This window comes from Stegostoma tigrinum, unplaced genomic scaffold (assembly GCF_030684315.1).
Source record: "Stegostoma tigrinum isolate sSteTig4 unplaced genomic scaffold, sSteTig4.hap1 scaffold_181, whole genome shotgun sequence".
NCBI lineage: Eukaryota > Metazoa > Chordata > Chondrichthyes > Orectolobiformes > Stegostomatidae > Stegostoma > Stegostoma tigrinum.
In genome coordinates this window covers 540,772-566,183 of record NW_026728121.1, presented here as the reverse complement: position 1 = coordinate 566,183, position 25,412 = coordinate 540,772, and the positions used below count along the sequence as shown (strand labels likewise).

General features: G+C 45.5%; 1 protein-coding gene across 4 annotated transcripts; it reads left to right on the top strand.

The window, feature by feature from the left end:
* The first annotated feature begins 1,250 nt into the window (after nucleotides 1-1,250).
* On the top strand, nucleotides 1,251-23,806 carry LOC132207861 (utrophin-like). 4 transcript variants are annotated; one of them, XR_009443921.1, is made up of 4 exons: nucleotides 9,722-9,820; nucleotides 15,555-15,823; nucleotides 19,944-21,169; nucleotides 21,279-23,806. XR_009443921.1 is itself a non-coding variant. In XM_059643694.1 (3 exons), the coding sequence occupies exons 1-3, from the start codon at nucleotides 7,881-7,883 to the stop codon at nucleotides 20,088-20,090; spliced, it is 459 nt and encodes a 152-aa protein (XP_059499677.1). In that variant the 5' UTR covers nucleotides 7,866-7,880; the 3' UTR covers nucleotides 20,091-23,806. The 4 variants fall into 4 exon arrangements, 2 of the variants coding, with proteins under 2 accessions (XP_059499677.1, XP_059499676.1); XR_009443922.1 differs by lacking the exon at nucleotides 9,722-9,820 and adding an exon at nucleotides 1,251-1,410 and having other exon boundaries at nucleotides 19,944-23,806; XM_059643694.1 differs by lacking the exon at nucleotides 9,722-9,820 and adding an exon at nucleotides 7,866-7,923 and having other exon boundaries at nucleotides 19,944-23,806.
* Nucleotides 23,807-25,412: the final 1,606 nt, after the last annotated feature.

The window sequence follows — 25,412 nt, the reverse complement described above, 5'->3', positions numbered from 1 at the left end:
CTTGTGTGGCTACTGTCAGGGAGTTATGGTCTAGGACCCCAAGATCCCTCTGGACATCACTGCTGTTTGGGGTCCTACCATTAACTGTGTATCCCTTTCCTTAACACTTGGTCTCCTAAAATGCAACACCTCATGCCTGCCCAGATTAAATTCCATCGGCCATTTCTCCGCTCGTGTTTGCAATTGGTCTGTATCTTGCTGTGTCCTTTGACAACCTTCCATGCTGTCCACAAGTCCACTGGTCCTTATATCATCTGCAAACTTACTAATCCCCCGTCTACATTTGCAACCAAGTCATTTACACATATCACAAACAGCAGAAATCACATCGATGCGGAACACCACTCGTCACTGAGCTGCAGCCAGAAAAACAGCTTTCCACCACTGAGACGGCAAGAACTGTACATGCTGGAAGAACGCAGCAGGTCAGGCAGCATCAGAGGAACAGGAAAGCTGACATTGTTGATGCTGCGTGGCCTGCTGTGTTCCTCCAGCCCTATACTGTGTTATCTTTGTTAGCCTTCCACCGCTCCCGTCTGCCTTATATGGGCAGGCCAAGTCACCATGGATCTCATGGATCTTAATCTTCTGGATGAGCATACCATGAGCGACCTTATTGAAAACCTTCATAAAATCCATGTATATATGTTATCAACTGTTCTACCCGAATTGATCACCCTTGTCACCTCCTTGAAAACTTCAACTGACTTGGTAAGACATAACCTGCCTCGCATAATACCATGCTGGCTGTCCCTTATTAGCCCATACTTTTGAGACATGAGACACTCACCAGTCTGTAGTTTCCTGGAAAGTCCCTGTTTTCCTGCTTGAACAGAGGAACGACTTTATCCACGCACCAGTCTCCGCAACCCCTCCAGTGCCTGGCAAGGATATCAGATCCTATTGAAAGTAGTGCGTTGATGCATTTGTATCACGATTGTGTTTTGTTTCAGTCCTAACATTCAAAGCAGTGTAAGAATGTCTTTGTGCAGCAGGCGAGGTGTGATGAGACTGAGCCTTCATACAATTGCAAGATGTTGAAAATTTGCCATTATTTATGAAAACAGTGATAAATTTCCATGATCAACATTTCTGTTACACTGCAATGATTGTCCCGTGGCATGTAAAATCAGAAAGATACGATAAAATGAGACTGGGTCATATGCAGGGAGAATGTTTGCCTTTCATGTTTATAGAAGTAGTGAAATATTTCCATGAATCTAAAAGTCACTTTTCCGTTCATCGAAGGACACAATCATCGCCTTGGAAGCTTCATCACGATGCTAGTTTGCATTTCTGAAGAGGGAAGAAGAAATCAATATGCAAATTCAATTCCATGGTTTTGGAAGTCCCATTGAGAACACGATTCATTTGCGCCGGCATAATGCTCTGACCGAGAAAGAATTGAAGGTGAGTTTGTAGTTTGGAAGATCGCAGCAATTTATGCATCAAGTTCTTCATCGATAACGTTCCATTGCTTTCAAACTGCATTTTCCACTCTGCGAGATAATAACTGTTAGAACAAGCAACAGGATGGGTAGGTGGTCTATGGGGAATGCAATGTTACAAAACCCAATCCATTCAACAACATATTTCAGATATGTCAACAAATTAAATATTCCAGCACAGGATAAAACAAGGAAGATGAGAGTGAGGAGGCAATAGTTCTGATGACAAAAGAACAGAAATTTACCTTTCTCCATTCGAGCAAAAAAGCAGGCACACAAATAAATAATCATCTAACAATGCACGTGTGCAACGGAGGCTACAGGGGGAGTAAAAATGCCGAATTGTTGTCATGCGTGTTGCTGAAAGGGTGATTGAAACAGATTCTGTGGTAAATTTGAAGAAATACAGATCATGCATCTCAGGATGTTGGAGAAGGAACATTTATGGACTGAGGCAAATTGTATTGCCCTTTTCAGGAGTTATTAGGTTCATAATGAATTGAAAGACTTTCTTCCGTGCTGAAAGCTTTAGTTTAGTTGCAGCTGGATCGCAATTTCTGTTCGTGGTAGTATTTAGCAAACTGTTAAAAGTGAATGTCACTGCACAGAATTCCAAACATGACTCCAATCAGTAGAGAAAATATCTAAGGGGTATGATGAGTTGTATCCTCTCATGTTGAACAATGCAGCGACAGCTACAATGGAGGCACTGACGATAATCTTCCAAGAATCCTTAGATTGTGGAAAATTCTCAGAGGATTGAAAGATTGTGAACATGACACCATTATTCCAAAGATACTTCGACAAAATAGTAAGGCAGTATTGCCAATTTAGGTGAACCTGGGTAGATGTTCATGCCGGCAATGAAAGATGAAATAACAGGGTACTGAGTGTGCTATAACATCCTACAGAGTTAACATCCTTTTATAAAGGGGAAATAATACTTGACAAACTTGCTACAGTGCTTTGAGAAGGAAACAAACATTACTGACGAAGGACCACCAGTTGATGTTGTACATTGAGATTTCAACAAAGCATTTGATAAGGTACAGCTCATAGGGTGTCTCAAAAGAAAAGAGCCCATGTGTTCAAGGGCAGTATGTTCGGATGGACAGAGGACTGCATCGTAAATAGAAGTAGAGTCGTAGCAGCGGGATGGTAACTTAGAAGTCGTGTACGGCCACAGAGTGAATGCTGCATAGGCCGAACACCTCATGTTGACTCGGTTGATTTCGGAAATGGTGGAGGGGATTGCTATGCTTAAGAATGTTGGGCGGGCTGGGACGACATTCATTGGAGTTTATAAGATTGAAACAAATCTTATTTTTTCAACATTTAAGATGCTTAAGAGGCTTGATGGTGTATATCTGTAGAGATTACTCCCATTTGTGAAAGATTTTACGACCAGAGGCCACATTTTCAAATTGGTTGCCTATTAATTTAGGGGAAGAATTAGTTCTTTCAGGTTGTAGCAATCTATTGAACACTTTAGCAGAAAAGGTTTTAGAGGTAATGCCATTAATTATATGCTCGGCTGAGATGGCCAGGTTAATTTTTAAATCCAGGAACAACGACAATGAGAAAAGGGTAGTCTTTACAGTGGAAGATACTTCAAGGATCCCCTTATTACTACAGAATACAGGGAGGAATTAAACACATCACTACCACACCATCAGTACCATGAGAGAAATAGCAGTAGACAATCTGATGGAGTAAAAGCAGATTAGACTCTTTGCCGTGATGGTTGACTTTCTAAGATTCTAAACAATGAGCTTCAGAGTCGGTGTATGCATTGATTGTAATTTCCCAAAAAGTTTTAGTTTCGAGAGAAGCATCTGAGGGCTGGAAAAATGCTGATGTGACATCCCTATTTAAAAAAGAGAGAGGCAAAAAGAAGATAACTACAACCGAACCATCCTAACATCTATTGTTGGAAATATGTGGCAATCAGCGATGAAGAAAATAGTAGCAGGACATTTGGAAAGTCATAATCTAATCAAACAGAATCACCATAGCCTGATGAAAGAGAAATTATGTCTGGCTAATTGTTTTGGTTTTTGGAGGAAGTTTTGGAAGGAGAATTAATAGAGGAAAGCCAGTACATGTGTTGTGTTTGGACTTGGAGAAAGCATTTGAGAATGTACTCAAAAGTAATAAGCTGAGAGCTGAGGTTTTGAAGGTCGTGTATTGCTAGGGATCAGTATGCTTTGCATGTTCTGGAAGGAGAGATCGCATCTAGAGTGAATGTATATTTTGGTGGCAATGTCTGTGCAGAGTGTAAGAGGTGCCATTTGCTTGTTTTTTTTTGCCTGTTAGTTCATAAGCATTTTATTTTGAAACAGGGTAAATTGAAGCCAGAATCAGGGACCCAGAGGGTGAACCAGGCTCATTGTTTGGTGATAGCTAGTGGTTTAAGAATCTATTATCGGGAACTTTGAGATTGAAACTAAGTCGGAGAAATATTTACAGGCTACAAACTAAAAGACCAGAATGTTTTTCAATCAAATTAAGATCGAAGTAATTGAAATGGAGATGCCAGGCCAGACGATGATTTATACCTACGTGACGGGGGAGTGGTCATACCCCATACTCCAGCTCAGGGTTGGTGAACTAGAACCTCAGTTTTGACCAATCAACAAATCATGCAGGGGAGAGTTACCAGGGAATGCTGTGCTTCAGGAGGCAGTCAAACACCTTCGATTAACTAGCTGAAACTCGGTCAGTGGCCAGGGACGTGAGAGTGTGACACAGAACAGGGCAGGTGGAAGGATCCAGGATGTAGTGCAGATGGAACCTTGGCCTTTGATCTTATCTAACAGCTTTGAGATTCTTTCTTCGTGTGTGGATGAGAGTGCAGGGTATAGGGAAGATGAGTAAGCTGACTGTAGCACTGTGGTACAGGGGGGACATTCAGGAGGGGATTAAAAGTGTAATGTAGTTATAATCAGAGGTAGTATAGTTTGGGGAATGAACACTGTTCGTTGTGATGAGGATCGAGAGTCTCGAAAGTAGTGTTGCCTGCCTGGTGCCCAGGTTCAGGATATTCCATCTCGGCTACAAAGGAACTTGAAGTGGGAGGAGTAGAAATCCAGCTATCGTGGTCCACACAGGTACCATTGATATGGAAGAAAGAGGAAAGAGGTTCTGCTGAGGGATTATGAGCGCTGAGGTGAGAAAGCAGAACCAGAAATGTAGTAATCTCTGCATTCTTATCTGAGCAATTTGGCACAGTGTGAAGAAAATTCAAGATGTAAATGCATTGTTCAAATGGTGGCATGGCAGAAATGTGTTTGAATTCATGGGACATTGGCATCGGTATGGGGAAGGAGGGAGTTGTTCTGGTGGCATAGGCTCGACAAGAATCATATGGGGACAAGTATCCTGGCAAAAGACAGAGCTAGGTCTCGGGGGTAGAGCGTTAAAATAAAAAGTGTGGAGCGGGTGAGTTCAGTTGCATGGAAAATTATGGAAAAAGTTAGAAGCTGGTAAGTGCTCAGCAAAGTTTCCAGAGCAAGTCATAGGACCAAAAGTTTGGAAATGGTCAGGACTCTGACTTCAGGTGCAGCAGATAAGAACGGTGGCCGAAAATGGCGGACTGAGGATCTTGTATTTAATTGCAGGGAGTGTATGAAACAAAGTGAATGAGTTTGTGGTGCAGATTGATCGCTCTGGGTATCACAGAGACATTGTTGTTGGGAACTAAATATCCAATGATTCATGTCCTACAGAAAGAACAGACAAATGGTCAGAGATAACCAAATGTGGAGCTGGATGAACACAGCAGGCCAAGCATCATCTCAGGAGCGCAAAAGCTGACGTTTCGGGCCGAGACCCTTATACTTCAGTAAACGTCAGCATTTGTGCTCCTGAGATGCTGCTTGGCCTGCTGTGTTCATACAGCTCCACACTTTGTTAAAGTGGATTCTCCAGCATCTGCTGTTCCCATTAGCACTGATAAAAATGGACAGAGATAACAGGGTTGGCTTGTCGGTAAGAAATGAGGTAGCGCTGAAGGAACCACAGGTCTTGAGCTTGTTTACTCATGACTTTGAGGAAAGGGGTGAATGTACTGTGGCGAAATTTGGAGTTGACTCAAAAATATTTAGAAAGACAAGGCATGACAGAGAAACAGAGATTTACCAGGATGTTAGATAATGAAGTGTGAGGCTGGATGAACACAGCAGGCCCAGCAGCATCTGAGTAGCACAAAAGCTGACGTTTCGGGCCTGGACCCTTCATCAGAGAGGGGGATGGGGCGAGGGTTCTGGAATAAATAGGGAGAGACGGGGAGGCGGACCGAAGGTGGAAAAGTCCCTCTTCCACACCTACACAGGCCCCGAACCCCACCTCATCCCCCGTTACATTGATGACTGTATCGGCGCCGCCTCTTGCTCCCCAGAGGAGCTCGAACGGTTCATCCACTTCACCAACACCTTCCACCCCAACCTTCAGTTCACGTGGGCCATCTCCAGCACATCCCTCACCTTCCTGGACCTCTCAGTCTCCATCTCAGGCAACCAGCTTGTAACTGATGTCCATTTCAAGCCCACCGACTCCCACAGCTACCTGGAATACACCTCCTCCCACCCACCCTCCTGCAAAAATTCCATCCCCTATTCCCAATGCCTCCGCCGCTTCTGCTCCCGCGATGAGGCATTCCACTCCCGCACATCCCAGATGTCCAAGTTCTTCAAGGACTGCAACTTACCCCCACAGTGGTCGAGAACGCCCTTGACCGCGTCTCCCGCATTTCCCGCAACACATCCCTCACACCCCGCCCCCGCCACAACCGCCCCAAGAGGATCCCCCTCGTTTTCACACACCACCCCACCAACCTCCGGATACAACGCATCATCCTCCGACACTTGCGCCATCTACAATCTGACCCCACCACCCAAGACATTTTTCCATCCCCACCCCTGTCTGCTTTCCGGAGAGACCACTCTCTCCGTGACTCCCTTGTTCGCTCCACGCTGCCCTCCAACCCCACCACACACGGCACCTTCCCCTGCAACCGCAGGAAATGCTACACTTGCCCCCACACTTCCTCCCTCACCCCTATCCCAGGCCCCAAGATGACATTCCACATTGGCAGATGTGCAGGTGAACCTCTGCTTAATGTGGTATACTGCATCCACTGTACCCGGTGTGGCTTCCTCTACATGGGGGAAACCAAGCGGAGGCTTGGAGACCGCTTTGCAGAACACCTCCGCTCAGTCCGCAACAAACAACTGCACCTCCCAGTCGCAAACCATTTCCACTCCCCCTCCCATTCTTTAGATGACATGTCCATCATGGGCCTCCTGCAGTGCCACAATGATGCCAGCCACCCGAAGGTTGCAGGAACAGCAACTCATATTCCGCCTGGGAACCCTGCAGCCTAATGGTATCAATGTGGACTTCACCAGTTTCAAAATCTCCCCTTCCCCAACCGCATCCCTAAACCAGCCCAGTTCGTCCCCTCCCCCCACTGCACCACACAACCAGCCCAGCTCTTCCCTTCCACCCACTGCATCCCAAAACCAGTCCAACCTGTCTCTGCCTCCCTAACCTGTTCTTCCTCTCACCCATCCCTTCCTCCCACCCCAAGCCGCACCCCCATCTACCTACTAACCTCATCCCACCTCCTTGACCTGTCTGTCTTCCCTGGACTGACCTATCCCTTCCCTACCTCCCCACCTATGCTCTCTCCACCTATCTTCTTTTCTCTCCATCTTGGGTCCGCCTCCCCCTCTCTCCCTATTTATTCCAGAACCCTCACCCCATCCCCCTCTCTGATGAAGGGTCCAGGCCCGAAACGTCAGCTTTTGTGCTCCTGAGATGCTGCTTGGCCTGCTGTGTTCATCCAGCCTCACATTTTGTTATCTTGGATTCTCCAGCATCTGCAGTTCCCATTATCTCAAAATAAAGATGCACCAGTTTACAAATGAGATAAGAAGGAATTTCTTCTTTCAGAGCGCTGAGTGTCTTTGGAACTCCTGACCAATAGATATCTATGATGGAAAAGTCCGAAAGCACGCATAGGACTGAGATAAATGCATTCTTGGCAAGTTTTGGGGGTTCAAGGGTAACGGTGAAAGGACAGCAAAGTGGGTATGCAGAGTGTGACATGAACCATTATCCTATTGGATGGAGGATCAGGTCAAAGGACCTATTTCTATTGGCCATGTCGTCTTAAACGATGATATTTGGTAACTAGAAGGACAAGAACGAGAGGTAAATGGGGACCCATCAGCAGGATGTTCCTATTCAAGCTACTGATGATCCTGAAACTGAAATATATCTCAGTTCCTTCATGGTTAAAATCATGAAACTGACTTCCTAACAGGATTGTGAATCTAGTTACACAAAATTGACTGCAGTGTTTCAAGAAGCTAGCTCATCCTGACTTTCTCGAGGGCAACTAGGCCCAGTGCTGTCAACATTTCGGAAATGAATTCAAAGATGATGCGTTACATTTCTAGAACGAGCCAAGGTACATTAACTTGATGTTGCAGGCAGTTTTGGTGGTCTGTCAAGACTTGAAACGATCTCTAACCCAGGCTATGCTGTTTCAAAAAATTCAAGTCATTGGGCTGCAGCATTGAGCTGATTCCAATCGGTTGTGGAGCGTTCTTTTACTCTAGGATTTGAAATATAATGTCCTGGCTGCTGCAGCAATGCGTTGTGAGTGTGTGTTGCATTTTAATTTGAATGGAAGAGTTTTAAAAACAAAAGCCTGCCTTCACAGGCAAATTCCAAGTTCTGAAGCATTTTCAATAATTTTCGATTTAATAACGATGGCCCAATTAGTGTTCCAAAAACAGAGTTCTATGATTTAGTTAACAGAATTCAATTATGCGAGTAGAGAAAAGGTGGTGGGAGCTTAGTACTTGAACAGCTGTTGCCGATGTGCTGTGGGTACTCTCAATGTCATGACAGAGCGAAATGCAGGGTTGTCACACAGGAATCCTATCTTACTTTTGCCCTTGTCCCTCTAAATGGAAGTGGTTGTGAGTTGGAAAATGCTGTTGATGGATTTTGGTGAATTCCCTCGCCTTGTGTGTAGTTCGCAAGTGCACCCCCTCATGTGTGTTCAGATTAATTTCCATTTGCCACACAAATCAATCTGACCTGCCTGTTTTCATCACCCTGCAATCCTGGGCTCTCCTCATCACAAGTTACCATCTCAGCGATTTTCATATGTTTCACAAACTTAGTGATCACCCCTCGAAACATGTAAGTCTAAATCATTCTGATATAGCACAGCAGTGAGCGCTCGAACAATAATCCCTCGAGAGCCTCACTGGACACAGACTTTCAGTCACGAAACATGGATCAACCATAACCTTCTGCTTCCTGCCAACTCAGCCCATTCTGAATCCAACTTACCAAATAAAGTCAGAGTCATCGAGCTGTAGAATATGGAAATGGACCCTTTGGTCCAACTTGTCCATGTCAACCAGATATCCTAACTAATCCAGTCCCATTTTCCTGCGTTTGCTACATAGCCATCTTAACCCCCCTCATTTATATCCCCTTCCAGATGCCTCACAAATGTTGTAATTTTCCCAGCCTCCACCACTCCCTCGGAGAATCAAGTGTGGAGCTGGATGAACACAGCAGGCCAAGCAGCATCTTAGGAGCACAAAAGCTGACGTTTCGAGTGGAGACCCTTCATCAGAAAAGGGGAATAGGGAGAGGGTTCTGAAATAAATAGGGAGCGAGGGGGAGGCGGATCGAAGACGGTCAGAGGAGAAGATCGGTGGGGAGGAGACACGCGACTTAAAAAGGTCGGGATGGAAACTGTAGACGAGAGTATAGGTGGGGAGGTAGGGAGCAGATAAGTCAGCCCGGGGGGGGACGGACAGGTCAAGAGGGCAGGATGAGTTTAGTACGTCGGAAATGGAGGTGGGTCTTGAGGTGGGAGGAGGGGATAGGTTAGAGGAAGAACAGTTTAGGGAGGCGGGGACGAACTGGGCTGGTTTTGGGATGCAGTGGGGGGAGAGGAGATTTTAAAGCTTGTGAAATCCACATTGATACCATTGAGCTGCAGGGTTCCCAAGCAGAATATGAGTTGCTGTTCCTGCAACCTTCGTTTGGCATCATTTGTGGCACTGCAGGAGGCCCACGTTCAGTTTGGTTATGACTTTTGAGGAATGGATGGTCCCTTGGAGATTGAAATTGGACAAAGATTTCAGGATTTTTTCATGTTCTTGTCTTTCTGTTGCGCCCCTCGGAAAAAAGCAATGAAAGTGCCGTTAATTTTTTTGCATGACGAGCTGCTGCATACTAACCGGTCTCACACGATTAACATCACCTTGTCCTTGTGGATATGGATAAAGTTCTCAAAGCTGACAGAAGATTGAAACCTCTTGGATTATGTGACGATGGTACGTTTCCTTGCGTTTAAAAAAAAAATGCTTGCAGCTTAATGAGCATAATATAGAGCGCAGTGGCTCTGGTTAACACTGCTGTGTCAATTCCACCCTTTGGTGACTTTCTGTGTGGAGTTTGCACATTCTCCATGTGCCTGCATGGGTTTTCTCCGGGTGCTCGAGTTTCCTCCCACAGTCAAAAGATGTGCAAGGTCGGTGGATTGGCCATGCTAAATTTCCCAAGGTGTTCAGTGATGTGTCGGTTAGGTGAGTTATAGGTGGATGGGTCTGGGTGGGATGCTGTGAGGGGCAGTGTGGACATGTTGGGCTGACGGACCTGTTTCCACACAGTATGGATTCTCTGATTCATGATTCAATGATTTTACTGAGCGCAAAGGTACAATATTAACTCGTCATATTTGTCTCACCTCTTTACATATTGACAAGAAAGCTTTCATGTCAGTTTCTATGCATTTGCAACGTGTCTGCTGTCTCTAACAAGGCTGACTATATCTCCTTCTCTGATGCACATCTCCTGTCCCCTGACACTGAGAGGTGACACTTGCTTTTCATTCAGTACAATCAATAAAACAATAGCCTCCATATCAGATCCAGCGGCTTCTCTTAACGCACAGACGCTGTTCTTTTTTTCCTCCAGGTATTGACCACTCATCATTTCTAATTCCTCATGTCATCTCTCTCTCATGCTCCCTCTCTCTCTCAGTCTTTATCTCTCCTCTCCCTGTTCTCCCCCATCACTTCACTCACAGGCGCAAACAGAAGTTCACAGTCACACGATGTTGCACATGCATATCCTGTCCCTCATGCACAAACACACTACACACACAAAAAAAAAGTCAGGAACACAGTCTCTCACAAACACACTCTGTCACATTCTCACTCATTCATAGTCCATACCGCCACACAGTCGTACACGGTCTTGCACACATTCTGTGGCACACTTGCATGCACTGTCGCAGGATCTTTTGCCAATGCTGTTACTCTCAAGTACACACACACTACCACAAATCTCTCCCTCACACACTTACACTTGCAAATTCGCTTGCTGTCAAGCTCACTCACTCTTAGAGACACTCTCACTCCCTCATGCATGCTGTAACACTTCCCTTCTTGTGCTAACTCTCTTTCACACACTCTTGAGCACAGTCACTGGCACACACATTCTGTCATGCGCACACTCACGCTTTCATGCACTGTCTTTGCACTCTTGAACACAATCATACACTCACCTCTCTCTTGCACACAGTCAATTTGATTTGAGTCGTCATTGTCACATGTGCCCAAGTACAGTGACAAGTTTTCTTCTGCATGCAGTATAGACAGATCATACCATACAAGGCGCATTAGTGAAATGGAACATAGCGACAGCTGCAGAGAAGATGCACAGAGAGTGAGATCAAAATTAGATTTAAACTTTTCAGTGTCCTATTCAGATGTCGAATAACAGCGGTGAAGAAGCTGTTCTTGAATCTTTTCACACATGTATACAAACTTGTTGACACCTTCCCTTCAGAAAAAGGGAGAAGAGAGTGTAATTGGCGGGTGAGAAGGGCCTTTGATTATGTCAGTTTCTTTCCCGAGGCAGCAGGAAGTAAAGGTGGAATCAACGAATGGAAGGCTGGTTTGCATGATGGACTATGCTGTGTTCATGACTCTGTAGTTTCTTGTGGTCTTAGGAAGAGCTGTTGCCAAACCATGCCGTGACATGCATCCAGATAGGATGCTTTCTCTGGTACATAAATGAAAGTTGACCTTGTGGACACACCGAATTACCTTAGCCTGCTGGGGAAATAGAGATATTGGTGTGCGCTTTTGCCCATTGCGACGATCTGGGTGGACCAGGAGAGATTGTTGGTGATCGACACTCTCAACTATCTCCACCTCAGCAACATCTCTCTCACTGCCTGATGCAGGCGCTCACACACTCTCACATTCTGTAGCCTATTCTGTTTGTCTGTCTGTCTCTCTCTCTCTCTCTCTCTCTCTCTCTCTCTCTCACAGTCTCTCTCTCTCTCTCACAGTCTCTCTCTGTCTCGCGCTCTCTGTCTCTCTCGCGCTCTCTCTGTCTCTCTCGCGCTCTCTCTGTCTCTCTCGCGCTCTCTCTGTCTCTCTCTCTCTCTCTCTCTCTGTCTCCCACCCCCCCCCCAGCAACCCCTCTGGCTTTGTCTCTCTCTCTCTCTTTCTCTCTCTCCCACACACACCCACTATTTTCTCAGTCTTCCATGGTATCTGAATTGTTGGAAGAATTAACTTAGACTGAGCGTGGATTTTCTCCCAATATAGTTGTGACAAAGCAGAACCAATTCTGCCTGGAAGAAGAAAGGCAGGAGCATAATAATTAGGGATTGTTTTGCTAGAGGAACCGTGCTGTGATATGCATCCAGATAGGATGCTTTCTGTGGTACATCAGTGAAAGTTGCCCTTGTGGACACATGGAATTGCCTTCGCCTCCTGGGAAGTAGAGACAACGGTGTGCTTTTTTGCCCATTGCGATGATCTGGATGGACCAGTGAAATAATCTAAGCCCATCCCCCCGACACGATCCCATTATCATCCATATGCTTATCCAAGGACTGTTGAAATGCCCCTAATGTGGCTGAGCTAACTGCATTGGCAGGCAGGGGGTTCCACATCCTTACCACTCTCTGAGTAAAGAACCTGCCTCTGACATCTATCTCAAATCTATTACCCCTCACTGTTTAGCTGTGCCCCCTCATACAAGCTGATGTCATCATCCTCGGAAAAAGACCCTCACTGTCCACCCGATCTCATCCACTTGTCATCTTGTATGTCTCTATTAAATCCCCTCTGAACCACCTTCTCTCCAATGAGTACAGACCCAAGTCCCTCAGCCTTTCTTCAGAAGACCTTCGTTCCGGACCAGGCAACATCTCCTCTGCACCTTTTCCAATGCTTCCGCATCCTTCCTGTAATGGGGCGACCAGAACTGTACGCAATATTCCAAATGAGACCGCACCAGCTTTTTGGACAGTTGCAGCATGACATCACAGCTCTGGATCTCAATCCCTCTGCCAATAAAACCTAAAAGACCTAAGCCTTCTTCACAGCACTATCAACCTGGATGGCAATTTTCAGGGATCGACATAGATGGACACCCTCTGCACAGCAACACGACCAAGAATCTTTCCATTGACCCAATATTCTGCCTTCTTATTATTCATCCCAAAGTGAATCACCTCACATTTATCCGCATTGAACTCCATCTGCCACCTTTCCGCCCAATTCAGCAGTTCATCCAAAGTCTACCGGTAACCTGCAACATTCTTCCACATTGTCCACCACTCCACTGACTTTAGTGTCAGCTGCAAACTTACTAACCGATCTACCAATGCCTCCGTCCAAGTCACTTATGAAAATGACAAACAGCAGTGATCCCAAAATAGATCCTTGAGACACATCACTAGGAACCAGACTCCAGGCTGAATATTTTCTATCAAGCACCACTGGTTGCCGCCTTAGCCAAAGCCAGTTTCTAATCCAACCTGCTAAATCTCCCTCAATCCCATGTCTCCATGTTTTCTCCAACAGCCTACCATGTGGAACCTTATCGAAGGCTTCACTGAAGTCCACGTACACCACGTCAACTGCCCGACCCTCATCCACATGCTTGGTCACCTTCCAAAATTACTCAATGACGCTTGTGAGACACGACCTGCCCTTGACAAATCCATGTTGACTATCTCCCATCAAATTGGTGCTTGCTCGATGATTATAAATCCTATCTCTTATAATCCTTTCCAAAACATTTCCTACAACAGACGTAAGGCTCACTGGGTTTGTAATTACCTGGGGCATCTCTACTGCCCTCTTTGAACAAGGACTCAACATTTGCAACCCTCCAGCCTTCTGGTACGAAACCTGTAGACAATGAGGACTCAAAGATCAAGGCCAAAGGCTCCGCCACCACCTCCGTAGCCTCCCAGAGAATCTGAAAGTTTCGAAGGATGATGCGTTGTATCCGGAGGTTGTTGGGGTGGTACGTTCGGACGAGGGAGACTTTGTTTTGGTTGTTGTTGCGGGGTTGGGTGAGAGGGATTTGTTGCAGGAAATGCTGGAGACACGGTCGAGGGCGTTATCAACCACCGAGCGGTGGAAGTTGTGGTCTTTGAAAAATGAGGACATCTGAGATATACGGGAATAGAATACCTTATCCTGGGAGCGCAGATGCAGAGGCAAAGGAATGGGGAATTGGGGATGAAGTGTTCCGGGAATATGGTGGGAGGAGGTGTATTCTTGGTTGCTGTGGGAATTGGTGGACTTGAAATGGATATTTGTTTCTCAGTGGTTGGAAATAGAGAGGTCCAGGTAGGAGAGAGAGGTATCAGAGATTGTCCAGGTTAACTTCAAGTTCGGGAGGAAGGTGTTGGTGAAGTGGATGAACTGTTGGAGCCCCTTGTGGCAACACGAGCGGTGCCGATACGGCCATCGATGTAACGGAGGAAGAGGTGAGGTTGAGGGCCAGTGTAGGTACGGAAGAGGGAGCGTTCCATGTAACCTCCAAAGAGGCAGGCATCGCTTGGGCCCATGTGGCTACCCTGGCCACCCCGTTTGTCTGTTGGAAGTGGGAGGAATTGAAAGAGAAACTGTTGAGGGTTGTTCAAGGACCGGAACTTCCCCCTCCTCAGTGGTCAAAAACGCCCTCGACCGTGTCACCCGCATTTCCCACACCTCATCCCTCACACTCGCTCCCCATAATAACTACCAAAACAGTGCCCTCCTCGCCCTCGCGTACCACCCCACCAACCTCCGGATTCAATGCCTCGTCCTCCGACCCTTCTGCCATCTGCAATCCGACCCCACCACCAAAGACGTTTTTCCCACCACCCTCAGGTGACTCCCTGATCCACTGCACACTCCCCTCGGCTGCATCCAAAACCAGCCCACCTATCCCGTCCTGCAACCTCAAACCCCACCCCCATTTCCTACCTCCTAACCTCTTCCCGCCCCCGAGACCTGTTCGTCCTCCCCGGACTGACCTATCCCCTCCCTACCTCCCCACCTACACTCACCTCGACTGGCTCCATCCCCACCTCTTTAAGTTGTCTGTCTCCTCTCCACCTAACTTCTCCTCTATCCATCTTTGATCCGCCTCCCCCTCTCTCGCTATTTATTTCAGAACTCTCTCCCCCTCCCCCTTTTCTGATGAAAGGTCTCGGCCCAACATGTCAGTTTTGGTGCTCCTAAGATGCTGCTTGGCCTGCTGTGTTCATCCAGCTGCGCACTTTGGTATCTCTACATCTCTTAACAACCTCATTAAGTGAGTTCTAGAGAGAACTGTGCAGGGTAGACTTTGGGTTTATCATTCTAACTTGCCAGTCCTGAAAGATGAAAGTTGGTTTGTGTTGGATGTTTGTCTCATGGCTACGAAAGATACACTGAAAGGATTTTTCAAATCTTTTGTTGAGAATTGTACCCATTTAGTCAGTAATCCTTTTCCTTTTTTCAAGCTTCCTTGGTAGTGACAAATTTCAAATATCTGCGGAATTTTATTTGGCTTTGTATTGGTTCTCTGTGATTATCTGTTAATGACTCGACGACCTGCTAGCTGATTACAGAATTTATCATTGATGTGCTTCAGTCTTATAATATATATCCCAATTTCAGGAGAAAGTCCAGAGAGACCTTTTAAAGGAAAGGGGTTTCGAAAGAAAATCTATCGATCAAAATCATGAATAGTTGATAAATTATTTGCATTTCATATTTCCAGAACCTACCCCGGAAGAGAGAGCCCAGAGAATTGCCAAAGCTGTCCGCAAACAGTCAACAGAAGTGAAGGAAAATTGGGAGCAATTGAAAACCCGTGCAAGCAACTGGCAGAAACAGGTGGAAAAGGCGTTGGAGAAACTTCAAGAACTGCAGAAAGCTCTGGATGATCTTGAGGCTCATGTGATAACAGCTGAGGGGGTCCACACTGATTGGCAACCTGTGGGTGACCTGCTTATTGACTCATTGCAGGATCACATTGATAAAACCACAGTAAGTGCAATTACATTACACTTCACTTATGAACAGATGTAACCACAATGTTGTATGGAGACGATCAGTAATATGAGTACTTCAGTAATATTGATTGAATGGTTGTTAACTTAATTTGCAAATTAAAACTTAGTTGAGCATGCCTTCTGATGATATCACAACATGAATATCAGTATAATTGAGGATTCTATTAGTCAGTGACATCAGCTGAGTTATCTGCTTGTTGCCATGTTATCAGGGTTAAAGGTAAAGTCTTAGCACGCCATTTGGCGACTCCTTGGAGAGAGACAACTGGTTATGATTTAACCTGAAGATGACCACGCCTCAGTCAAGTAGAGCGGTTGAGGCGAAGACCCTTTGTGGTAAGCTCACTGGTATGGCAATTGAGCCCTCTCTGCAGGGCATCAGTCTGCATCAAAAACCAACCGTTCAGCCAACTGAATTTGAATAGAGTTTAGGATTGGAGAGCAATCCATGCAATTATTTTTTTGAATGAATGTTTCTCACTGAGACTCTCTCACTGGCAAACTTTTTAAAAGCCAGCTCAGCCATACAGGCGAGATCAGTTCCTGATCTCAGCTGAATTTTTTGACCTGGGGTGGGTCTGCGTTCGGAGTTCAGTGATTGGAATGAATTCTCATTAAGTTAGCGAGAGGGATACTGCACGTGAATAGATCGATGTTTTGAGCAGAGGATGAGATATGAGCAAAAGTTTAATTGATGTGGAAGACCAGCCACAATCATCATTGACGGTGGAGCAGGCTCGAGCGTCCATGCAACATTGTGCTGCCGCTATTTGACTTGTTCTGTGGAAAGGAAGGAAAATGGTCAAAGTGTCAAAAATGATGAAGACCACATCATTCTACAACCTCAAAATTTGATTGTGTTCAGCATATTATCACTCCTGGTACCCCTAAATCCTGGTCTATCATCTCAGCAGCTCGACTCTGCCCATAAGCTGGTTACTTGTGACATTTTTGAGGGATCTTCCCAAGTCTGAAAATCATTTCTGTTTTTGTAGAATCAGAGTTGGCCAGTGTGGAAGGAGGTCGTTTGGCATATCATAGCTCTTTGAAGTAACTCCCCAATTCGTCCCCCTCTGCTTGGCAATGACTTCAACCACTTATAAAATCTCTTTAATGGAGGGAAACTTTGAAGGCGTCTGAAAGGAGTATTCACGATCCCAGAATACAACTGAGCCTTATTAAGTTCTTAGTTTTGACGATCAAGAGCTTGATGAAAGAGGATGGTTTTAAAAAGTGCCTTAAAAGAGGAAACGTACAGAGGCTAAGATGTGTCGGAAGTTAGCGAGTTTTGAGAAGATTTGTTGCTTGGGTTGAGGTTCTGGATGTGAGTTTGCTCGCTGAAGGTGCAGGAAGTCTCTTGTTGGGTTTGAAGCCGACACAATTAAATGTTTGGCAACTAGTAGTGGGCCGTTTGAAATCAAGAGTGGGCAAGAGGACATAATTAGACGAGTGCAGATATCCTGAAGTATGGTTGGACTGGTGGAGATTACCAAAATAGCCATAGGCATAGCCAAGGAACGATTTGGAAACAAAAATGAGAATTTAATAAAATTACCGTTAATAGTGTCAGTCAGGTAGAAAGTACAGAGAATAGGATTTGGTTCAAGGTGAGACTCGGGCAGTGGAGTTTTAGACGACGTCAAGTTTTCAATGGGCAAATGTGGGACTCCAACAGGGAATGCATTGGAATTGTCAGGTCCAGAAGTGAAGTAGTTCCAGATGAAGGTTTCACTGCTAATGAGGCAAGACAAGAGACAGGTAGGCAGGATTGAAAAGGTGTAAAGAGACAGCTTGAGGGATTGCATGAATGTGTTGTTGGACGTTCATCATGGGATAAACAAGATGCCAAGGTTGTGCTGAGACAAGCGTAATATTACATTGTTGCCAAGGCGGAGTAATGCAGTCCGTAGGTAGTGAATAGAGATTGGTGTGGGGACCACAAAGTGGTCTTCCCAGTTTTAAATTGTTATCTCTACATAGTTGCGCAACTTTATGTTCTGTTCAAAAGGCATTACTGACAAGGAAACAGAAGTTAGCCATTTGTTTACTTGTCAATATATCTTGATTTTTCCACCATCTTCTCCAATTATTAACACAACATGTGCACTGTACGAACTGAACCGTTCAAACTTTAAAAGGAAATGTTAAAATTGTGGAATTTTAAGTTAAATTTATTTCATTGAAAATTTAAATAAATTACATGAAGGTTTGACCAAGACTGCAAGGAATTAGATGGAACACCAGATGAATAAAACAAGCAGTGGTAAGGTGGTATTAGCTGGATGTTCCTGAAGAAAGAGAACACAGCCAACCTTTCTTCCATCAGGGGGATTAATTGTGTGGTGTCAGACACAGTCGATTCAATCATTCCTTCTGTCTTTACTGTCTGACTATACTATGGTTGTAATATTTCCTTTTTTAAATGCTCAAGGTTAGACATACTTCACTTGACATTCTCATTTTATAAATTTTAAGAAGTTGACTTATTGTCAAGTCACGGTAGGATTGAAAACACATTCGAGAACTGTTTGAAGTCAGAAGTCACATGACACCAGCTTGTCGTCCAACAGGTTCATTTGAAATCACTCAAGCTTTTGGAGTGCAGCCCCTTCATCAGGTGCAGTTAGTGAGGTGACCACAGAGAGAGAGAGCTTATAAGCAGAGAGATCAAAAGATCATAGAATTGGCGTGAGTGGAGTGTCAGATAATAACTCTATACAGGTGACCAAGAGTGTTAGAGGCAAGTAAAGCGTTTATAAAGTCCATGTCAGTGCTGTGTTGTCATGATAATCAGGCAGCGCAACAGGAATGTACAAAAGGTGACATCTCAGGTCAGACTCTGACTTGTAGTTTAGAGGCTTGTGTTCAGAATCTGTCTGAGAGTTTTAACCTTTATTTCAAAAGCAAGAATTTATAAGATACCACACTGACTGTAACTACAAGTTGTGTGTTTCTTCAACAAAATATCTGCAAACAAACAAACATCCTGGATGAAGACTCATTATCTGACACTCCAGTCACACCAGTTGTATGATGTTTTGATCTGTCTGCTTATCAATTGTGTGACTGTGTGTTTTCCTCCCTGACCGCACCTGATGAAGGGACTGCACTCCGAAAGCTTGTGTGATTTCAAATAAACCTGTCAGATTATAACCTGATGTCATGTGAGCTCTGACTTTGTCCATCCTCGTCCAACACCAGCACCTCCACATTATAACTGTTTGGAACCAAGTCAGTGCAACAGGCATATGTCGAACATTTGACTTCGGAAGAATGCCTCGTGCTGAAAAATTCATTAATAACAAAGGATTTCTTCATTATGCCATCTATCGTAACATGCTGCGTCTCACAGTCATAATGAAAGGATGGCCACTTCAATTTAGCAGGGCCAAGAACAGTTATGGACATTTTTAGCATGGGAGGAGGCCATTCAACCTATTTTATCTGTCCCAGCTCTCTCCCAGCACAAGAAAATTAATCCTTCTCTCGAACTCATTCCACATATTTCACAGAATTGAAATATATAGGTACATATTTAGGAGATTTTAACATCAAGTGAGCAGTTCTTGCACTTCACCTCGTCACTAAAAATGGAAAACTTGACTTACAAAGAGTGGGTCTTTATTTTGTTCTGTTTTGATGATGAAGCAGATGCAAGTCGAAGTGCTGGAACTGGCCTCTTGAACTTAGCAACTGTTCAACGTGTATAAAATGAATTCAGTGCGCATCTACTAAAAGCAGTTTTATGGAAGGAAAAGGTACCAAAGAAGATTTGGTGTATTGTGCTTGATGCTATTATACGCCAACCTGTGAAAACAGAACTCTACGACTGTGAGTGTTGAGTTCTGAGAGGGGGCTATCTTGTTTGAATGTACATTGCTAAGCCTAGGCCTATTTTCCCAACAGCAAAATTGGTAATCCAGCAAGAAATGGCTATTTCTCACATTTGTTGGCTGTAAGTGTCTGTTTAAAGTTTCCTTATATACAGGTGCTTAACCTGCTTTTACAGTTTGAACATTTATTATGCTAATGAAAATTTTTTGAATGGTTTCACCTCCAGTTTTCCTCTTTATACATATTTGGTATTTTTTCAGGGTAAGGACTATCTGCAAAATCTGAGATTGGGTTTTGAAAGACAGCAGCCTTTGTTTTGGAGAGATAATGGGAACTGCAGATGCTGGAGAATGCGAGATAACACCGTGTGGAACTGGACGAAGACAGCAGGCCAAGCATCATCTTAGGAGCACAAAAGCTAATGTTTCGGGCCGAGAACCACCTTCAGAAAATGGGGAGGGGGTGCGGGTTCTGGATTAAATAGGGAGAGAGGGGGAGGCGGATGGAAGATGGATGGAGGAGAAGGTAGGTGGAGAGGAGAGTATGGGTAGGGAGGCAGGGAGGGGATAGGTCAGTCTGGGGAGGCGGGACAGGGCAAGGGAGCGGGATGAGGGGAAATAGGGGTGCAGCATGAGGTGGGAGGGGGGGATGGGTGAGAGGAAGAATAGGTTAGGGAGGCGGGGACGAGCTGGGCTGGTTTTGGGATGCAGTGGGAGGACAGGAGATTTGGAAGCTTGTGAAATCCACACTGATACCATTGGGCTGCAGGGTTCCCAAGCAGAATATGAGTTGCTGTTCCTGCAACCTTCGGGTGGCGTCATTATGGCACTGCAGGAGGCCCAGGTTGGACGTGTCCTCTCAGGAATGGGAGGGGGAGTTGAAATGGTTAGTGACTGGGAGGTGCAGTTGTTTATTGCAAACTGAGCGTAGGTGTTCTGAAAAGCGGTCCCCAAGCCTCTGCATTGTTTCCCCAATGTAGAGGAAGCCACAACGGGGACAGCGGATGTTTTGGATATTTCTTCAGCATTGATTTTCATTCAGAGTTGGTTCGATTTTGCTGAAGCAATAGACATAACTCACTATGACGTAGACAATGTCAGAGTTAATGGTTCGCGTCCTGTGACCCTTCCTCAGATCTCACTCTTAACTGATGCTGCCAGACCTGCTGAGCTTTTCCAGCAACTTCTGCTTTTGTTGCTGATTTACAGTGCCCACAGTTCTTTTGTTTTTTACAACACAGACAAAACTTGATCTCTGCAGGAAGCATGATGCTGCATTCTCCAACTTCCCTGGCCTTTTGTAATATAATATTGTCTTTTTAGGACAGAAGTGGCTTTTTTTTTTGTTTTAACTTCTGCACATGCTTTCTCTGCAGGTTAAAAGTCTACACCTTTTCAGTTCACTGCCGTGCTGCATAATGAAGACTTGGAACAATTTTTTTTATGAAGTAGAAAATCAGTGTGGTTTGTTTTCCAAAATGTGATGTGTAAGTGCAACACTTAACAGTGTGTTCATCAAACTATTGTTTCCTTTGATCTTTGTGTTGCAGAAATTTCTAGAATCATTTCATATATATTTTTCTTGATATATTTTAGCAGCTTTCCTGGAGCAAGTCTGTTTTCCTTCGGATGAGACGACTTTCAGACATACTCCCTTTATTATGAGATATAATTGGGGTAAAATGAGGAGGATTTTTATTCACTGAGACACACATGACTATATGTTTAAATCATTGGAAAATGCATTCTGTTCGGACTGTCATGTTATCTGGTGTTTGTACCAGGCTTTCCGATTAAATGCAAGTGATTAAGGATGCTAATGATGCCACATGTTATTACAAGAGGAAATGAACTTCCAAGTAAGGATTTTATGCCACATTTATACACAGCATGGACCACGCAGCATGGATGCAGTGACTGAGGGAAATGGGATGCAGTGGCTGTGGGAAATGGGATGCAGTGACGGAGTGAAATGGAATGCCGTGACAGAGTGAAATGGGATGCCGTGACAGAGTGAAATGGGATGCTCACAGTGAATTGCCCCCTCCATCCTGACCCTCTCGCAGCGACCTGACCCGCTCACACTGACTCGCCCCTGCAGTCCTGACCCGCTCACAGTGACTAGCCCCTGCAGTCCTGACCAGCTCACAGCGACTTCTCTCTGCAGTCCTGACCCACTCACAGCGACCTACCCCTCCGTGCTGACCCGCTCAGAGTGAGTTGCCCCTACAGTCCTGACACCCCTCACAGTGACCTGCCCCCTCACTCCTGACCCGCTCTGCATTGAGGAAACCAAGCGGAGGCTTGGGGACCGCTTTGCAGAACACCTCCGCTCGGTTCGCAACAAACAACTGCACCTCCCAGTCGCGAACCATTTTAACTCCCCCTCCCATTCCTTAGACGACATGTCCATCATGGGCCTCCTGCAGTGCCACAATAATGCCACCCGAAGGTTGCAAGGACAGCAACTCCTCATCCGCTTGGGAACCCTGCAACCCAATGGTATCAATGTGGACTTCACAAGCTTCAAAATCTCCCCCTCCCCAACTGCATCCCAAAACCAGCCCAGTTCTTCCCCTCCCGCTACTGCATCACAAAACCAGCCCAGCCTGTCTCCGCCTCCCTAACCTGTTGTTCCTCTCACCCATCCCTTCCTCCCACCTCAAGCCACACCTCCATTTCCGACCGACCACCTCATCCTGCCTCCTTGACTTGTCCGTCTTCCCTGGACTGACCTATCCCCTCCCTCCCTCCTCACCTGTACTCTCCTCTCTACCTATCTTGTTTTCTCTCCATCTTCGGTCCGCATCCCCCCCTCTCCCTATTTATTCCACTTCCCTCTCCCATCCCCCTCTCTGATGAAGGGTCTCGGCCTGAAATGTCAGCTTTTGTGCTCCTGAGATGCTGCTTGGCCTGCTGTGTTCATCCAGCTCCACACTTTGTTATTTTGGATTCTCCAGCATTTGCCATTATCAGTGGCCTTTCCTCTTTGTCAAAGTTTGTGCAAAAGCAACACGATATGGGGCGGCACGGTGGCTCAGTGATTAGCACTGCAGCTTCACAGCACTGGGGACTCAGGCTCAATTCCAGCCTCAGGCAACTGTTTGTGTGGAATTTGCACCTTGACCCTGTGTCTGCGTGGGTTTCTTCCAGGTGCTCCGGTCTCCTCCCACAGTCCAAAGAGGTGCACGCTAGGTGGATTGGCCATGCTAAATTGCCCATAGTGTTCAGGGGCGTGGGTCTGGGTGGGATGCTCCAAGGTTTGGTGTGCAGTTGTTGGGCCAAAGGGCCTGTTTCCACACTGTAGGGAATCTAAACAATCCTGTTCCCACATCTCCATGTTATAACCCTGCTGAGCACTGCACACAGAGATGTTTGATAACAAAAGGATAACAATAATATTCAAACCCAGTGCTGGAGATGTATTTTAAATACACTGAGGCCAGTGTCGATCTCCAATTCAACTTTTATTTACAAATGAACTGTCTTCAACTTTAGCACTGCCTCATTCAGAGATAGTTGCCAGGGTGTCAGCATCTCTGACCCTCACACGACTTAGCTGTCAGTCAGGGCTCCCTGATTTGGGCTGTTAATGTGGACCAGTCAGGCAACTCATATTCTGAGGTTCAACTGGCCGACCTGGTCACAAACCAGTGCGGTGTGTTCATCGAAAATCAAACATGTACTAGAAAGGTACCATTACATACCAGTGCAAAGGAAGGCATGAGGCTAAACTGGGGAGGGAAGGGAACTGCTTATTGGGGGTGGCTCAGAGAGTGGAAGAAAATCGAATGGGAAGAAGACCATTTGAGACTGAGGGAGAGAGATGTAATTGCCTGAATGAGGCATTCCAATTGCGAAATGGATTTTTGTGTGTACACCCTGTTCAGTTTCCCCGATCTTAATCTGTCCTCCTCTTTAAATCATTCGTATCTGAAATTTCTGTATCATTTCCAAATGCTCTGTCTCTAATGTTATGCTGTTGGAATTGTTTGAACTGCAGAGATATCATTTATTTGCACAAATGTGTTCAGTGAAATGAGTTGCATGCTATATATGTATTATTCTTCCTGATTCTATTATACGCATACAAATTAAAGTTAGTTCCACTTTTGAACAACAAACTGCTTTTAGATGTATGATGTATCTCATTTGCCTGCCACTTAGTCTTGTTGATGAGTTGTGTTTCTGTTTTGTGAAGAAATTTGAATGAGCTGGAGCACTAATGGCAATGCCCAATGTGGTGAATATCCAACATTGCAGCTGGAAGGTGGGGCGGGGAGGGGGATGGGTTTCACAAGAACTGTTACAGAGGGAAATGGAGAGACAGGTGATGTCTGTGGCAGCACCGAGACAGTGAGGAGTATGAAATGCAGCCTGAAGGGGAATCTGGCTGCATTCTCCCAGGCACGGGCTGAATGGAAGAGGACAGAAAGGATTCACTCAGAGGAAGAGTAGATGAGACTGGACTGATTATGAAACAGGCAATCATCATTGGCAAGTCACTGATAGGAGGGTGAATCAATCGGGCTCACTTTAAGACTGTTTACAGTTACCATATAGTTCCTGGGAGATGTGTAGATCAGGCCAGGCTCATAGAGAAACGCTTCCCGGAGTAATTAACATGTAGACCCCACTGGGAAAGAGTGAGGGGTTGGCCGTCCTGCTACCACTGATGCACTGAAAGCTTGGGGCATAACTGGGACGATGGGGCTGCTGCTGCCGAGGCACAGTCGGAAAGGACCACTGAGATTTTCCTGCTGAAGGTAAATGGGGGTCCATTCAGTCCTCGGACCCTCCCCGTGTCTCACATGTATGTAAATAGTTTTGTTGTATGTCTAAGAGAGGTCTTTGGTTTGTTGGGTGGAGCCAAAGTCCAATGCTTTATTTGTTTATTTGATATGCAGCTGGACAGAAGGCAACTGCAGTTGTGACATTGTACATATACAAAGAGATTTCTTGTGAAAAAGGTGTATTTTTCAAATCAGAAATGTGACTGGGAGGAGTGTGGATGAGCCCAGGCTCACTGTGGGTCTGATTACGGTCACCATATTGTCACTAAGATGTGTGTATATGAGGCATGGCTGGCTGTGAGACTGTGAAAAATCACTAATTAATAGGAGTTTGTTTCTTCAATTATTTGTTGGATGTGTGTGTCACTGACTGGTGACTTCAGCCTTATCTTTTACACTGATGTGCTGGGCTCTTCCATCATTGAGGATGGGGATATGTGTGGAGTCTTCACGTCCAATCAGTTGTTTAATTGTGCACCACAGTAAATGACGAGATGTGGCAGGACTGCAGAGCTCAGATTTGATCCATTGATGGTGGGATCACTTTGCTGTATCTATCACTTGCTGGCTATGCTGTTTGGCGGCTTCACCAGGTTTCTTTATTTATTCATTCACAGGACAAGGGCATCATAGAATACAATCAGAGGATCCCTACAGTGTTTTGGTATTTCCAGGGGGTCCCGGGAGGGGCGGTGTGTCGGTATTTCCAGGGGGTCTCAGGGAGTATGTCAAGATTTACAGTGGGTCGCAGGGAGTTTGCCTGTACAGGGGTCTGGGGCTGTGTGTCAGGATTTGGAGGAGCTCCTGGGGAATGTGTCAGTGTTTAGAGGGGACCCTGGGAAATGTGTCATTATATACAGGGAGTCCCAGGGAGTTTCTCAGTACTGAAAGCGGGGACAGGGAATGTGTCAATATTTGCAGCTGGTCTCGGGGAATA